The sequence below is a fragment of the Dendropsophus ebraccatus genome, chromosome 12 (genome assembly GCF_027789765.1).
Source record: "Dendropsophus ebraccatus isolate aDenEbr1 chromosome 12, aDenEbr1.pat, whole genome shotgun sequence".
In the NCBI taxonomy this organism is placed as follows: Eukaryota; Metazoa; Chordata; class Amphibia; order Anura; family Hylidae; genus Dendropsophus; species Dendropsophus ebraccatus.
Genome location: NC_091465.1, coordinates 44,887,906 through 44,904,152, shown reverse-complemented (window position 1 = coordinate 44,904,152; position 16,247 = coordinate 44,887,906). Strand labels below are relative to the sequence as shown.

Here is a 16,247-nt window from a genome sequence, read left to right as displayed (position 1 = left end):
GGGATGCGCAGTGCAAGAAGGAAATTAGCAAAATTGGACGCAATAATATAAGCCAGGTGTGAACAGAGTCATATCACAGGATGTTTAGAGGAGTCCGATGGTCCGGCATTTGAATGGCTGAAGCTGTATGCAATGTTTATTATAAGAGTTAGTATAGCGACACATACACGACATCCAATGAATTCAGTGCTTATTAGCTATATATATATGTATAGCTGTGTGCATACATAACCATACAGCACAAGTATATGGAAGACCACGTGACAGTATTTCCCAGGCGGCTGAATAGCAGATGTTACGTCAGTATATGTGAGCCCGACATGTCCGTATACCAGCGCCCATAACTCTCTCTCATATTCTCAGCGCTCTCGTTGCCAAGAACCAGCCCAGCCGCCCCTAACAGCAGGAACTTCCCGTGTTACCTCAGCGACACTTTGCTATATTCAAACCGACCAATCCGGATGCGTGTAGTTTTCGTCCAGCGAATCGCTCTTACATTCTTTCCTGTTATTGGTTGCTGTAAGTGTCAATCATACGGGAGTCCCGGCAACGGGTCAAAATTCGTTTGCGTGTGCGTCCATTGGTCAGCCTTCCGTGACGTTGCTGCGCTCTAATAGGATGGTAAGAGCGATTTTTAAGTGGGCGTGTCCAGAAAGAGGCGAAGGTTATATGAAGGGGTGTCGGTGGGCCGTGGAGGCTTAGTGCCGGGGAGCCAAAGCTAGGAAAGGTGGCCTGGGTGTCGGGAGACCGGGCGAGTGACTTGAGGGGGGAAGGGCCCCGTGAGCTGACGAACGAGAACGGACGTCACCGCCTGTAAATAAAGACTAGGCCCGAACTTGGCAGCGGCGGCGCATTTGTTTCCTAAGCACTGGTTGGTACCCAGGCCTACCTCTCCTAGCTCCCCAGACACCTCGGAGGAGAGTGCGGTATCGTGTGTGGCGGCCGGTAACCTGCTGCGGCATGGTGAGTGTCGGTACCGGGTCTGGGCCTGTGGGGTGCTGTGAGGCCGGGGGTTCAGCATCTTCTATTGTCTATGGCTACTGTGTATGGCAATGCTCTGTGTGTCCTGACCACTGAGGGCTCTGTCACCTGCCTGGCTGTACATGGAGGACTGAGGGCTCTATCACCTGCCTGGCTGTACATGGCTGAGGATGGAGGACTGAGGGCTCTATCACCTGCCTGGCTGTACATGGAGGACTGAGGGCTCTATCACCTGCCTGGCTGTACATGGAGGACTGAGGGCTCTATCACCTGCCTGGCTGTACATGGCTGAGGATGGAGGACTGAGGGCTCTATCACCTGCCTGGCTGTACATGGAGGACTGAGGGCTCTATCACCTGCCTGGCTGTACATGGAGGACTGAGGGCTCTATCACCTGCCTGGCTGTACATGGCTGAGGATGGAGGACTGAGGGCTCTATGACCTGGCTGTACATGGCAGTGGATGGAGTACTGAGGGCTCTATGACCTGGCTATACATGGCAGTGGATGGAGGACTCCGGGATTCTATAACCTGCCTGGTTGACCATTGCTGTGGATCATTCCTTATAGTCATATCCTCTCATCTTTCCTATACAGTGCTATGGGTTTCCTGTTGCTGCTTGTAGCTCATAGTGGTAACTTATGGCGCTGTCCACTATTAGGAACAGACAGAACACAATGTGTCTATATTGACAGAAAAGGATAGCACTGCCACTATTTCTCCTGTGGGAGCTATAGTCCCTTGGAGTATGAAGGACCCCAGTATCACTTGAAGGGATGCATTGGGTGCTGCTGGTCAGTTTTGTTGCCTTCTCCACCAGGCAGCGCTCAGTTACATTACTGAAATGTTCCCAGCCCAGAGTATTTGGTAGCCCACTAGCCACCTTATTTACACGGTTTCCTATAAGGTACCAATTACTTTCACTTAGAAGTCTTATACCTGAGTACTCATGTGATTTGTTGCCTCACCAAAGGACCTTCAGATACTGATGTTTCTTATCTCTTGCTTGTTTCCAGAATTCAAACGTTGAAAACTTGCCCCCACACATAATCCGCCAGGTTTACAAGGAGGTCTCTACGTTAACGTCTGACCCACCAGAAGGCATAAAGATCATTCCCAATGAAGAGGATATAACTGATGTACAAGTCAGCATTGAAGGACCAGGTTGGTATTATATAAAAAAATATCCTCCAAAGCAGGTAAAGCATACACTGCCTAATGTAGTGTGACAGAACGGTGCCCTCACCTCTTCCTCATCATTTCCAGCCTCATAGCTATACACTTTCAGTATGCCTTTTGTACTGTGATTTTTATTAACAGTAGCAGATGGGACGATTCCAGTTAAAGGGACCCAATCACACCGAATCTGCCCCTAATGTTAAGGAAACGTGCTGGTACATCCCCCAGCACGCTTCCCAAACATCCCCCTGTAGCCTCCGTCCCCTCCTTGGTTATGCCGCAATCTTACATTTTTGAAGTCCCGCGCTGTATGGTAATAAGGTGTATGTAGTCATGGTCCTGGGCGGCTGTAGTCATGGTCCTGGGCGGCTGTAGTCATGGTCCTGGGCGGCTGTAGTCATGGTCCTGGGCGGCTGTAGTCATGGTCCTGGGCGGCTGTAGTCATGGTCCTGGGCGGCTGTAGTCATGGTCCTGGGCGGCTGTGAACGCTGTAATCACACCCAGAGGGGTGTGATTGAAGGAGCTGGCTCTGCTGACGTCACCTGTGGATTGCGTTCGGCGGCGCGGCGACATCTTTAGCACGCCATTCATGTGTAGTACGGCAGGAGAAGAAGCTGATGTTCTGCGCTTGCACGGCGTGCTGAAGACGACACAGAGCTGCAGACGTGAACGCAGTCCCCCGGGTGACGTCGGCAGAGACAGCTCCTTCAATCACGCCCCTCTGGGCGTGATTACAGCGTTCACAGCCGCCCAGGACCATGACTACATACGCCCACCGTGACTACTTACACCTTATTACCGTACAGCACGGGACTTCAAAAGTGTAAGATTGCGGCATAACCAAGGAGGGGGCGGAGGGTACAGGGGGATGTTTGGGAAGCGTGCTGGGTGATGTACCAGCACGTTTCCTTAACATTAGGGGCATATTCGGTGTGATTGGTTCCCTTTAATGTTTATCTGAAAATTGTATGGCATGATCATGTGAGGCCACAGGTATTAGGCCTTATTCACACACACCTTGTTTTACGGACGTTCTGCATCATTACAGTGCAGTGAATATTAGAAGACTCCCCACCACCCCAGCAGTATATTGGCAGATAATGCTGTGAGGGGGGATGGGGGACTCCACGTCAGGCCTTCCACGGACATGAAACGGAACGTGTGAAGGATAAAGTGTGGTGTCGTTTATTGTGGCAGGCCCATTCACTTTATTCCTTTTTGCTTTCTGGAATAGTCAGCACATCTTCATACATGTTCGATGGTCGCCTGGCCCTGCTTAAAGGGGTTATCCGGTGTGTTTTTTTTTTTTTAATATACACGGCTGTCATGTTGGTAATCATAATAAACAAACACCTTTCTGATTACTTCTCTGTGCTCCTCCGGTGTCCCTCACAGACTGCAGCCCCCGCTACTTCCGAGATGAACTTTTCTCAGGAGTGACAGCTTGCTTAGCTAATTCGTGCCCGCTGGGCGTTCCCATCTCAGTCAGTGACTGGCTGAGTGGCCTGTTACTCCTGACACAAGCTCATCTCAGACGTAGCAGGGCTGACAAATTTCCAGGGTTCTTTTTTTCTGTTCAAGTCCAGATATGGACTTTTTTTTTTTTTTTTTTTTAACTGCAGGGGAGGAGGTGCAAAGCATACACTTACCTGGCCCCATGACTGGGGGTCTGTTCTCCGCTCTGGTCCCTGGCCGCTGCTTGGTTTATAGAGGAAACTGGGATGTGACATTCCAAACCTGTTAAGCCAGTCAGCAGCCATAGTGGTGTCCTGCCGCTGTCTCGCTGAGTGGGCCTGGCACGTCACATCCCAGATCAGACTCAGGCCTAGTAGCAGCTGGGTACTAGAGCGGAGGACAGCAGACCCCAGCGATGGGACCGGGGAGGTAAGTGCATGTTTTGTTTACCCATCTCCTCCCCAGCAGTTTTGGAAAAAAAGTCCGGTCTTATACTTTAATACAATTTTACCTGTCCACAGGTGATAAATGCTGGAGCTCTGTGCACAGGGACTGCCAGCACTTTTGTGGAGGCATTCGTTCCTCTCAAAGTAGTAGGAATAACTTAAAGATGCCTAAATTGGCCTAAAGTTGTGTTTCCACATTCTGAGCGCAGTCAAAATCCCTAATAGTTGGGTTACAATTTGAGAATGCAACTCGGCCTATACAATACCCCTGCTTTTCTACTGTCAGTTTCATACAATACTAACAAGTATTTTCTTTTTCTTTTTAGAGGGGACTCCATATGCAGGAGGGATTTTCAGAATGAAGTTAATCTTGGGCAAAGATTTTCCAGCTGCTCCTCCCAAAGGATACTTCCTTACAAAGATATTTCATCCAAATGTTAGCAACAATGGAGAAATCTGTGTTAATGTTTTAAAGAGAGACTGGAAAGCTGAACTTGGCATTAGACACGTGTTACTGGTGAGTAAATGGATTATAAAATGCACCCAAACTGCGTTAAAAACTAGATTGCAGGACTGAGCTTCAATAAAATTACTGCCATACACGCATTCTAATGCCTCTTGTGACATCTAAAGTGAATCTTGCTATCAAAACTTCTGTCAGTCTCATAGACTATAGGAGTGGGAGTGGAATAATTCTTGGTGATGCAACTGGTATTGTCAAGGCTGCCGCAAGTGTCTTAAGTGGCAGGCTCTTATGTCTAAAAGGCTGTTTGCGTGAAGCGCTCTCCTGGTTCCTCTTCCTATATGATTGATAGCTCTACTGCTGCGTTTACACGGAACGATAATTTGCCTGATCATACGATTAACTATTTCGAAGTAACAATTTTTTTTTTTTTTAATCAGCATTTAGATGGAACAATCTTTTATGGAAAAATCGTTTTGCGATCACTTAAGCATATCTCGCACATTGGTTAAATTGGTGAACGACTGTTTACACGGAACGATATGCGAATTTTTGCGAACAACCAACGACTATTTGAGAACATATTCAAAGATCAAAATGAACGAATTCTCGCTCGTCACTTGATTGTTCGCTGCGTTTACACATACGATTATTGTTCGAATTCGATCGTTATCGTGCAAATTCGCACGATAATCGTTCCGTGTAAACACAGCATTACATTCACTCACAGGTCATAATTAGAGAGGCTGTGAAAGCTGACAATGTGGAGAGCTCCATGCATGGAAGAGTCCTGATTCTTGCAGCATCTGCCAGGGAATAGATTGGTGTTTATATTTGTGCAGGATAGAGCCCTTAACTTTGACTACTTTCCCTGTTTTCCTAGTCTGCTCTCCCCACCCTCCCATTTGGTTAACATGCAGAGCTCTCTGAGCCAAACTTGGAGACCAGTGTGTACAAGCACTAAGCAGCTAGAGCAGTGTAAGAGCTCTAATAAGCTGACAGTGATGGTGTACATACAGTGTGGCAGTGACGCTGGCATGCTCACCATGTCTGTGCTGTAATTGAAATGCATGATGCAGGACTCATCCCTGTCTTTCATTGGAGGAGGGCTAGGGAGAAGGTAAAGATATGGCAAATATTTTAAGGTGGGAGAAAAAGTGGGTGAGGACACCCTGCAGCGAGTCGGGTAAATGAACCTGCTCACAGCTTCCTTCAGCTGCGTACCTCATGTTTCTGACGAAGGTCGATCCTGCCGATTTCAATAAATATTTAAATTAGTGCCATAGCAGCACTTGGGATGTTCCTCAGCCCACTTCCTCCTTTGGTCACACCAAAGAAGGTGGCAGGTGGGCCGAACAGCGCTCTGGGGGGGGCAGGGGATCGCCCCCAGTACTTCTAAGGCACTAATTTACAGTATTTGTTTTAAAGTTGTCAAATGACGGGACAAACAAAGGAAAGACTGGCCCCGGGAAAGGTAAGGTACGTGGATTGCGCGAACCTGCCCATAGCTTACATTTAAACCATGTGAGGCATGCTTTTTAAGGGCACATTTACACAGATTATCTGCCAAAGATTTGAAGCCAAAGCCAGGAATGGATTTGAAAAGAGGAGAAATCTCTGGCTTTCCTTTATGACCTGATCTGTTTATAGTCTTTCTGGTTTTGACTTCAAATCTTTGCAGATAATCTGTCAGATAGTCTATCTGTGTAAATGGGCCCTAACTTCTCTAGATGAAGGTATGAACTTTTCATTGACAGTAATTACTGCTGCCAGCCAGTGCTCTGGGCAGTTCCTGACGTGGCTGCAGTACAGTGCACTTTGGTGGATTGGGAAGAACTACATGGTTTCTGGGTATACAGCTGATAATCGCTGAAAGGCTTAAAATTATTAAATGGAGGTAATTTAATCTGTATAACTTTCTCTCGCACCAGTTTTTAATTTTTCCCTTTGGTATACCCCTATTTAAAGGGGTATTCTAGCTCACGGTAAACTGCTGCCAGGGCAGGAAAAACAATACTTAGCCTGGTTCCCTGGTGCTCCTGTTCTCCTCTTGGAGCGCTGATCTTAGAGATAAACGAACCGGTTTTGAGTCAACCCGAACGTTCGGCATTTGATTAGCAGTGGCTGCTGAACTTGGATAAAGCTCTAAGGTTGTCTGGAAAATATGGATACAGCCAATGACTATATCCATGTTTTCCACATAGGGCTTTATCCAACTTCAGCAGCCACTGCTAATCAAATGCCGAAAGTTCGGGTTCGGATGGACTCGAACCCGAACCTGTTTCGCTCATCTCTAATCTTTCTCCTTCTTGCTACTCAGATGCGGACTCACAGCAGGACTATCACTGACTTAGATGGGACATTGCTGTGGCCAGTGACTGGCTGGGGCAACAAGTGCTCCACTGAACGCTTGTCTGGGAACCAGGAAGATAAGGGAAAAACCAGGGGGACCAGTAGGAGAACAGGATAAATGAATAAGCCAGTATAGGTGGTGGTGATCTCTGCATCTTTCTGTATAAATTGTACATACATGCACAAAGCTATAACTTTTATAGGACCAAAGGAATACTAATTCTCCTTGGAGAGTCGTAATTTTTGTATGCATCAGACATGGGGAGACTGCTTTTATTTCTGGTATTTTGTAGCTTTCTTACACATATATTTTTTTCTTTTGAAAGACCATAAAGTGTTTGCTGATTCACCCGAACCCAGAATCTGCTCTGAATGAGGAGGCTGGTCGCCTATTATTGGAGAATTATGAGGAGTATGCATCCCGAGCAAGACTTATGACAGAAATTCATGCGCAGAGCTCATCGTCGAGGGGCAAGGACGCAACAGACCCCTGCTCATCTGCATCAGGCACGGTTGGGGATGGACCCATGGCCAAGAAACATGCAGGAGACCGTGACAAGAAACTGGCAGCCAAAAAGAAAACAGACAAAAAGCGTGCTTTGAGGCGACTTTAAATGGAAGTATTAGGGGAGGGTTCAGTGGACTTTTAGACGAGTAGGGGAGGGACTGTGCAAGGAAGTTCGGGGTGGGGGGAGTAATAAATCCATAACCATTTTTTTCCTGTTCTTTCTTTTGTTTTTTAAGCCTGCTTTTGTTAGTTTTTTCCAATCTAAGTTATTTAAATTATAAATCTATTAAAATACATTTTTTCGTAAAGAAATCTGGTTTTGCTCCTAATCTTCTATTACGAATGCTCCTTATGACACAAGATTATTAAAGTAAGGGAAGTGTACATTAATTTTTGGTTTGCCATGAACACAATTTGCTGCCCTACATTTCATAAACTAAATCTATTTTTATTCATTATTGGGGAAACACATTAGTAGCTTTGATTCAAACTTTGCAACCTGTAGTCAAATGCAAAATAAGCATTAAAATAGGAATCACAACCTGTGTGTGTCATAACTTGGCCTTTTGAAGAGCTTATCCAGGGTTAAAAAAAAAGCACTACCCAGTCAGGTTGTGTGGGGTATTACAATTCAGCTCCATTCACTTCTGTGGAACTGAGCTGCAAAACCCACACTGAAACCGAGGACAGGAGAGGTGCAGTTTTTGAACCTGGACAAACTCTTCTTTAAAGGGGTAGTGCGGCGGTAAAGAATTATTGACAGAATAACACACATTACAAAGTTATACAACTTTATGTCTGTGAATGGCCCCCTTCCCCGTGTCCCACCACCCCCACCCATGTACCCGGAAGTGTGGTGCGCTATACATACCTGTCACTGCCGACTCGTCTCCGATCTTCAGTCTGCGATGTCGTCTTCGGACGGCCTGGCCGAATCCCTCCGAGCGTCCTGAGTGCCGGCTGCCCTCATAACTGTGCTCAGCCAATCGCGGCTGAGCATCTGATGACACTGAAGAGGGCGGCCGGCACTCAGGACGCTCGGAGGGATTCGGCCAGGCCGTCCGAAGACGACATCGCAGACTGAACATCGAAGACTAGTCAGCACGTGACAGGTATGTATAGCGCACCACACTTCCGGGTACATGGGTGGGGGTGGTGGGACACGGGGAAGGGGGCCATTCACAGACATAACATACATTACAAAGTTGTATAACTTTGTAATGTGTGTTATTCTGTCAATAATTCTTTACCGCCGCACTACCCCTTTAACATATTTTACTTTCATATGTTTTTCTTTGCTGTATTATGCTTACGTATATGATTGCTCCCTGTTTACACTATATGGTTTGTTTGTGTTATGTGCGTTTTTGTGCTTTTTGGATGGCATGTATCATTTGTGCATTTTTATTTACTTTTTCCAAGCTCCCCAAAAATCTCTGGCCCATGTGCAAGAATTATGAATAGGAGCACCAGCCTTGATAAGTGTACAAATTTTGCAGTCTTTTCCTTTTGTCTTAAAAAAGATAGACTACACCAGGGTTTGACTGGAGTACTAATGCGTAATAAGTTTTGTAAGGGTACAAACCCACTTGACGTATTTGCTGCGTGAATCAGTCTTAAAAATAAGCAGGCAAAACGCAGGTTGGCTTTATACAATTGTTCTGTGTTAAAATACGCAATTGCGTATTTTTGAAGCATGAAGCTACATGCGTTTTTCGTACAGGTTGTTAACAACTGATGCTTTGCTAACAACAAGCTTCATGCTTCAAAAATACGCAATTGCGTATTTTAACGCAGAACAATCGTATAAAGCCAACCTGCGTTTTGCCTGCTTATTTTTAAGACTGATTCACGCAGCAAATACGTCAAGTGGGTTTGTACCCTAAAAAATAAATTGATCAGATTAGAGATGAGCGAGTTCACAGTAGAAACGAAGCAAACCGCTTAGATCCTATCTGCATTCTGCTCATCAGCCTGCAGGCTTTGAAGTCTGTTCCACTCAGTAACGCTCCTTCCTGGGTGCTGGGAAAAGCTGGATCCAGTTCTGGGAAACTCCAACCGGCACCCGGGCAGGAGCGGAGCAGACAGTCTGCAGCCTAATGAGCAAAATGCAGATAGGAAGGAAACGGTTCCCTTCGTTCCTACTGTAAATTTGCTCATCTCCACATGATAAATCTGGCTTAGGGTCCATTTACACAAAGATTATCTGACAGATTATCTGCCAAAGATTTGAAGCCAAAACCAGCAACGGACTATAAACAGGAAACAGGTCATAAAGAAAAGTCTGAGATTTCTCCTTTTCAAATCCATTCCTGGCTTTGGCTTCAAATCTTTGGCAGATAATCTGTCAGATAATCTTTCTGTGTAAATGGACCCTTTAGTAGCGAAGGTTGAAAAAATACTCAAAATATACACCATGCACAAAATCACCTTTTGCGCCGAAATAGTGCTCAATACCCTTTTTGTTTTTATTTTATTGTATATTTCATTCCTGCAAGTTTTGAAAAAAAGACTTCTTAGGGGTGATCTGATCCCAATGTACAAATACGTAAATGGACAGTACAGGGATCTTCCTAGTGATCTTTTTACACCTAGGTCTGTAACCATGACAAGTGGGCATCTTCTAACTCTAGAGTAGACGTGTCAAACTCAGGCCCTCCAGCTGTTTTAAAACTATAATTCCCATCATACCTGGACAGCTAAAGCTATGGCAGTCCAGGCATGATGGGACTTGTAGTTTTGCAGCTGGAGGGCCTGAGTTTGAGATCCCTGGTCTAGATGAAAGAAGGTTTAACCACCAGCGCAGACACGGATTCTTTATTGTAAGAGCAGTGGGGCTGTGGAAAGCTGTGCCACACGGTGGTGTGAGGTTAATTTATTGAAAAGAAATGCTGTATGCCTTTCTTGAAAAATATATAATTTTATGATCACTAAATTTTAGAAATTTGTGTGTAAAAACGAGCATCTGTCTTCCTCTGGAGACAGTAGGGTTAGAGGTTAAACTTGATGGGCTGTTTTTTTTTTTTCTTCAACCTAATCAGCTACAGTATGTAACTATTAGAAGTAAGTGAACCTTGAGCATGCTCAGTTTCACTCGAACTGTCTGCATTTGAATACTAGTGGCTTAAGTTGCATGCAGGCCTATGGGGTCCTGGAAAACATGGATACAGCCAGGCCTATGGGGTCCTGGTAAACATGGATACAGCATACGGATTTCAGACAGCCTTAGGGATGCATTCAACTTCCTTAACCACTGGTAAATGCACAGCGTTTGGGTTCAGAACCCTTGTACCCTTTCCCTGTGTTTTTTTTTTTTCCCTTTTTCCCCCCCCCCCCCCCCTCATTCTTATCTGCTCTGGAGGTCTAAAATCCTTTCCTCTTGGTCGACTCTGACTAAGCTCAGCTCCTACCCCCCTTCCCTTGTAGACACAGAATGTGATCTCTGGGGGCTGGGTTAGCTGTCTATTGTAACCCAACCTTCAGGAGATATCTGCATCATCTCCATGCACCTGTGCTGCTTCCATAGACTTACATGTGTCCTTGAGCCTAGGTTTCTGTAGTATGAGAAGTTATAGTTCTGTCTCTGCTTGCTGTCAGTAAATGCAGGCCTATGTACGTGTCACAGCCAGGGCAGCAATCAGGAATTTTGGGGCCCCCATACAGCTGAAGTGTCTGGGCCCCCCATTAACAAAAACAAATCTGAGGCATATCTTTGAAGTCACTGGAGCTGTGTTCAGAGGCAGCTGCCACTGGAAGATTGGGTTGTTTTAGACATGTCCCATGCCAGCTGATTTCCATGCACAAGCCCTATTTAAAAACAAAACAAAACATGGTAACCCAATCTCCCAACAGCATATACATCTGCACACCACCCTGAAGACGTCAAGTTTGTGATAGGTACCCTTTAATGGGGTAGTGCGGCGCTAAACATTTATTCACTAACACACATTACAAAGTTATACAGCATTGTTATGTATGTGAATGGCCCCCTTCCCTGTGTCGACCCCGGCCGCAATCTTGGGTTGAACATGTCATCTTCAGGAGGCCGGCCTTGGACTGATAATTGGAGGAAGGCTGGAGCAGTCAGGCCAGCCTCCTAAAGATGATGCGATTGAGCCAAGATGGCGGCCGGGGGTTGACAGTGATTCGGTGATGCACCACACTTCCGGGTCTAGCGTGGGTGGTGGGACACGGGGAAGGGGGCCATTCACATACATAACATACATTACAAAGTTGTATAACTTTGTAATGTGTTTTATTTAGTGAATAAATGTTTAGCGCTGCACTACTTAAAGTTGTGCTGAACGTTCATATGTTTGGGAACGGCGAGAGAGATACCTTTAAAAAATACATATAGGGAGAGATTTATCAAACTGGTGTAAAGTGAACCTGGCCCAGTTGCCCCTAGCAACCAATCAGATTCCACTTTTTATTCCTCACAGACTCTTTGGAAAATGATTGCTAGAGGCAACTGAGAAAATTCAACGGCCCTGATTTATGCAGAAAATAGGTTGTACTTGAATGAATGGAATCCCGGCTGGAGCGTATACACACACTTCCAACCGGCCGCACAAAAAACTGACATGTCACATTTTCTGCGACCACTATTCATCGAATAGCGGCCGCACAGGCAGGCTCAGGCCGCATACTCCATTGTGTGAAGCCATGAATTGGGATGCGGGTGTACACTGATGTGCCCGCATTCGAATTCATCAGAAATGAAGATCATACGGCCAGTACGGAACTACTGGCCGGGATGATCTTCAGTAACACTGGGTGTTCTGTGGGCTGGCTGGGTCACAGAATGGCCAGTGTTATACCATGTGTGAACATGGCCTAACACTGATTCTGTTCTCATGTGCACTCTTTGTATAACACACTCCTTTGCTCCACCTTGTTTATACACGTACTGTATATTAGAACCAACATACACATGTATACATTACATACATCATATACACCCAACACATGCTGTATACATTACATACATCATATACACCCAACACATGCTGTATACTTAACATTCATCACATACACCCAACACATGCTGTATACATTACAGCCACACTTTACACAGATATAAACACACGCACACACACACGTATACACCAGTATACTTACTGTGAACAGCAGGAAGCTACAGGGGGTCCATGAGGTCTCAGCTTGAGCTCTTCTCCTCACAGCCGGCTGTGGGCCCCTCCCCCTCCTCCTCCTCTCTTGTCCCGGCATCATAGAGAGCAGGAAGCCGCAGAGAAAACAGTGAGTGTGCGGGGGAGTGAGGAGGGGGCCCTGCTTGCACCTCCCTGTCACCCATCTCCATATAGTACGCTTACTGTATAGAGACCGTGAGCAGGCTGACAGGAAGGTGCAGTATGCGGTACAGCTGTCAGGAGCCTCTGTGCAGGAAGACTGGATGGCCGGGCCCCCCTGATTCCAGTTTTGGAACGGGCCCCTGACAGCTGTACCGCCAATACTGCCCTGATGGCTGCCCTGGGCACAGCTCTGTATATTGTAAGTGTTATGGATGTTCTTAGAGTCTGGATGGAACTAGAATGTTTTCATTAATAGTCAACAAGTATCTAAAAAGAGATCTAAACCTACACTGCATCCCCCCCACCCCCAGTAAACAGATGCCTGTTAAAGGGGTACTCCGGGCTAGGGGGCTTTTTTGCCTATGGCCTGGGAGGAGGTGGCTGAGGGCAATGACGTCCCATTACCTCCCTGGTTCCAGCGCGGCGTCCTGGATCACTCTGCCCGGCTGCTTCCTGGTCTCTGCAGGGGCTTGTGATGTGACCCAATCAGTGGGGTGATGTGATGCAAAATCAGCCAAAAAAAAAAAATCCTGTGTTTAGTATCCATTAGTAACAACAGTAGTGGGCAGGAAAGAAAGCTAAGGGGGCGAGTGCGCAAATGGACCAATCAGGGAAATGCATGATGGGAAATTATGTAGTTTCCTATCTTGGCTAGTAGTCCCCCTATAGATTACCCCTCTGTAGTCCCCTTTGTGCATGCTCTATTGTATACACCCCCCGTGTAGTCCCCCTTATAGATGGCCCCCTCTGTGCATACCCTATTGTATATGCCCTCCCCCGTGTTGTCCCCCTTATAAATGATGCCACCCTGTGTTGTTGCCCTTATGTTGTCCCTCTTATTGATGGCCACCCTGTGTTGTCCCCCATAGAGATGGCCCCTCTGTTTTCCCTCTTATAGATGGCCCTCCCGTGTTGTCCCCCTTATAGATTGCCTCCCCGTGTTGTCCCCCTTATAGAAGGCCTCCCCTGTGTTGTCCTCCTAAAGATGCCCCCCTTATAGATGGCCTCCCCTGTTTTGTCACCCTTATTGATGGACCCTTATGTTGTCTCCCTTATAGTTCCCCCCTTATGTTGTCCCACTTATTGATGGCCCCCTGTGTTGTTCCCCATAGAGATGGCCCCTCTATGTTGTCCACTCTGTGTTGTCCCTCTTATAGATGGCCCTTTTATGATGTCCCCCTTATAGATGGCCTCTCGTGTTGTCCCCCTTATAGTTGGCCTCCCCTGTGTTGTCCCCCTTAAAGATGCCCCCCTTATAGATGGCCTCCCCTGTGTTGTCCCCCTTATTGATGCCCCCTTATGTTGTCTCCCTTATAGATGGCCCATCTTTGCAAAGCAGATAAAAGGAAAAGAAAAAAAAAAACTCACAACTTTCACCCCGTCGCAGCTCTCTGCTTCTCTCTCCTTCTGCAGTGTTAGTCTGGTGCGCAGCTCCCTGGGGGTGCCCCCAGGATTCCAGGGCAGTGCACACACCAGTGACCTCAGAAGTTCCGGCCACCGGTGCACACTGGGCTCACTGGTGCGCGTGGTGCCCAGGAATCCCCGGGACACCCCTAGGCAGCTGCACAACAGCCGGGGGCAAGTCCAACATTGCCTCTTGTGACTGCAAGCAAAACACTGCTTGCAGTCACAAGAGGGATTGATAGGACTGGGGGGCGCAGTACGGTGGCAGGGAGGGGCCTTGCTGGCAGGCCTGATTGCAGTGGCGACCGCTGTAGCTGTGCCATTAGCTGCAGCAGGCTGTGTGCGTGTGTGCGTGTGTGCGCGCACGCTATGGCTGCACCAGGCTGCGTGTTAATGGGTGCTATGGCTACAGCTGGCTGTGTGTGTGTGTGTTTCAGAGAGAAAGAGATTCACAAATTAAAGGGGTATTCTGGGCAACAGTGAAAAGTCCTGGGGGCACAGAGGGTTGGGTTCATAATATAGAAGTCCTATTTGACCGTCCGCATGCCCCTGCTGTGCAACGTTACTGCTCTTTGTCCCCCACTGGGTTCCCGATCCTGTGATATCAAGGCCCCACTCTGAAATGCCCACTTAGCCAATCAGTGAGTGAGGTGGGGCACAACTGCAGTCACTGACTGGCTGAGCAGGTAGTTCCTGTGGGGCCGCAATGATTCAGGAGCGCGAACGCTGACACAGAGCTGATAAATCTGGGCCTATAGCTGACCTTTATATGACTTGTATCTGGCATTGTTAACAGTTTTTCTTTGTGTATGATGAAAATTTAGTTAGAAACATATACACTCACCGGCCACTTTATTAGGTACACCATGCTAGTAACGGGTTGGACCCCCTTTTGCCTTCAGAACTGCCTCAATTCTTCGTGGCATAGATTCAACAAGGTGCTGGAAGCATTCCTCAGATATTTTGGTCCATATTGACATGATGGCATCACACAGTTGCCGCAGATTTGTCGGCTGCACATCCATGATGCAAATCTCCCGTTCCACCACATCCCAAAGATGCTCTATTGGATTGTGATCTGGTGACTGTGGAGGCCATTGGAGTACAGTGAACTCATTGTCATGTTCAAGAAACCAGTCTGAGATGATTCTAGCTTTATGACATGGCGCATTATCCTGCTGAAAGTAGCCATCAGATGTTGGGTACATTGTGGTCATAAAGGGATGGACATGGTCAGCAACAATACTCAGGTAGGCTGTGGCGTTGCAACGATGCTCAATTGGTACCAAGAGGCCCAAAGAGTGCCAAGAAAATATTCCCCACACCATGACACCACCACCACCAGCCTGAACCGTTGATACAAGGCAGGATGGATCCATGCTTTCATGTTGTTGACGCCAAATTCTGACCCTACCATCCGAATGTCGCAGCAGAAATCGAGACTCGTCAGACCAGGCAACGTTTTTCCAATCTTCTACTGTCCAGTTTCGATGAGCTTGTGCAAATTGTAGCCTCAGTTTCCTGTTCTTAGCTGAAAGGAGTGGCACCCGGTGTGGTCTTCTGCTGCTGTAGCCCATCTGCCTCAAAGTTCGACGTACTGTGCATTCAGAGATGCTCTTCTGCCTACCTTGGTTGTAACGGTTGGCTATTTGAGTCACTGTTGCCTTTCTATCAGCTCGAACCAGTCTGCCCATTCTCCTCTGACTTCTGGCATCAACAAGGCATTTCCACCCACAGAACTGCCGCTCACTGGATGTTTTTTCTTTTTCGGACCATTCTTTGTTAACCCTAGAGATGGTTGTGCGTGAAAATCCCAGTAGATCAGCAGTTTCTGAAATACTCAGACCAGCCCTTCTGGCACCAACAACCATGCCACGTTCAAAGGCACTCAAATCACCTTTCTTCCCCATACTGATGCTCGGTTTGAACTGCAGGAGATTGTCTTGACCATGTCTACATGCCTAAATGCACTGAGTTGCCGCCATGAAATTGGCTGATTAGAAATTAAGTGGTAACGTGCAGTTGGACAGGTGTACCTAATAAAGTGGCCGGTGAGTGTAAGACTGTCAGCAGAAAAAACACCTGGTCCATCTAGTCTAGTTCTGGATTGTTCAGGACTTAGTGGCTGGAGACTGGCTGCATCCACT

The 16,247-nt window shown here is 46.9% G+C and overlaps 1 protein-coding gene across 2 annotated transcripts; it reads left to right on the top strand.

Annotated features, from left to right (window-relative positions):
• Window positions 1-515: 515 nt before the first annotated feature.
• Window positions 516-7,645, top strand: UBE2S (ubiquitin conjugating enzyme E2 S). Of its 2 annotated transcripts, none has more exons than XM_069947368.1 (4): window positions 516-621; window positions 1,998-2,145; window positions 4,388-4,578; window positions 7,203-7,645. In XM_069947368.1, the coding sequence occupies exons 1-4, from the start codon at window positions 619-621 to the stop codon at window positions 7,488-7,490; spliced, it is 630 nt and encodes a 209-aa protein (XP_069803469.1). In that variant the 5' UTR covers window positions 516-618; the 3' UTR covers window positions 7,491-7,645. The 2 variants fall into 2 exon arrangements, with proteins under 2 accessions (XP_069803469.1, XP_069803470.1); XM_069947369.1 differs by lacking the exon at window positions 516-621 and adding an exon at window positions 832-963.
• Window positions 7,646-16,247: the final 8,602 nt, after the last annotated feature.

Excerpts from the sequence above, each read along its gene's own strand:
- UBE2S (XM_069947368.1), top strand. Across the intron at positions 2,146-4,387 it reads AGTCAGCATTGAAGGACCAG|AGGGGACTCCATATGCAGGA; the intron begins GTTGGTATTATA and ends TTTTCTTTTTAG. Across the intron at positions 4,579-7,202 it reads GCATTAGACACGTGTTACTG|ACCATAAAGTGTTTGCTGAT; the intron begins GTGAGTAAATGG and ends TTCTTTTGAAAG.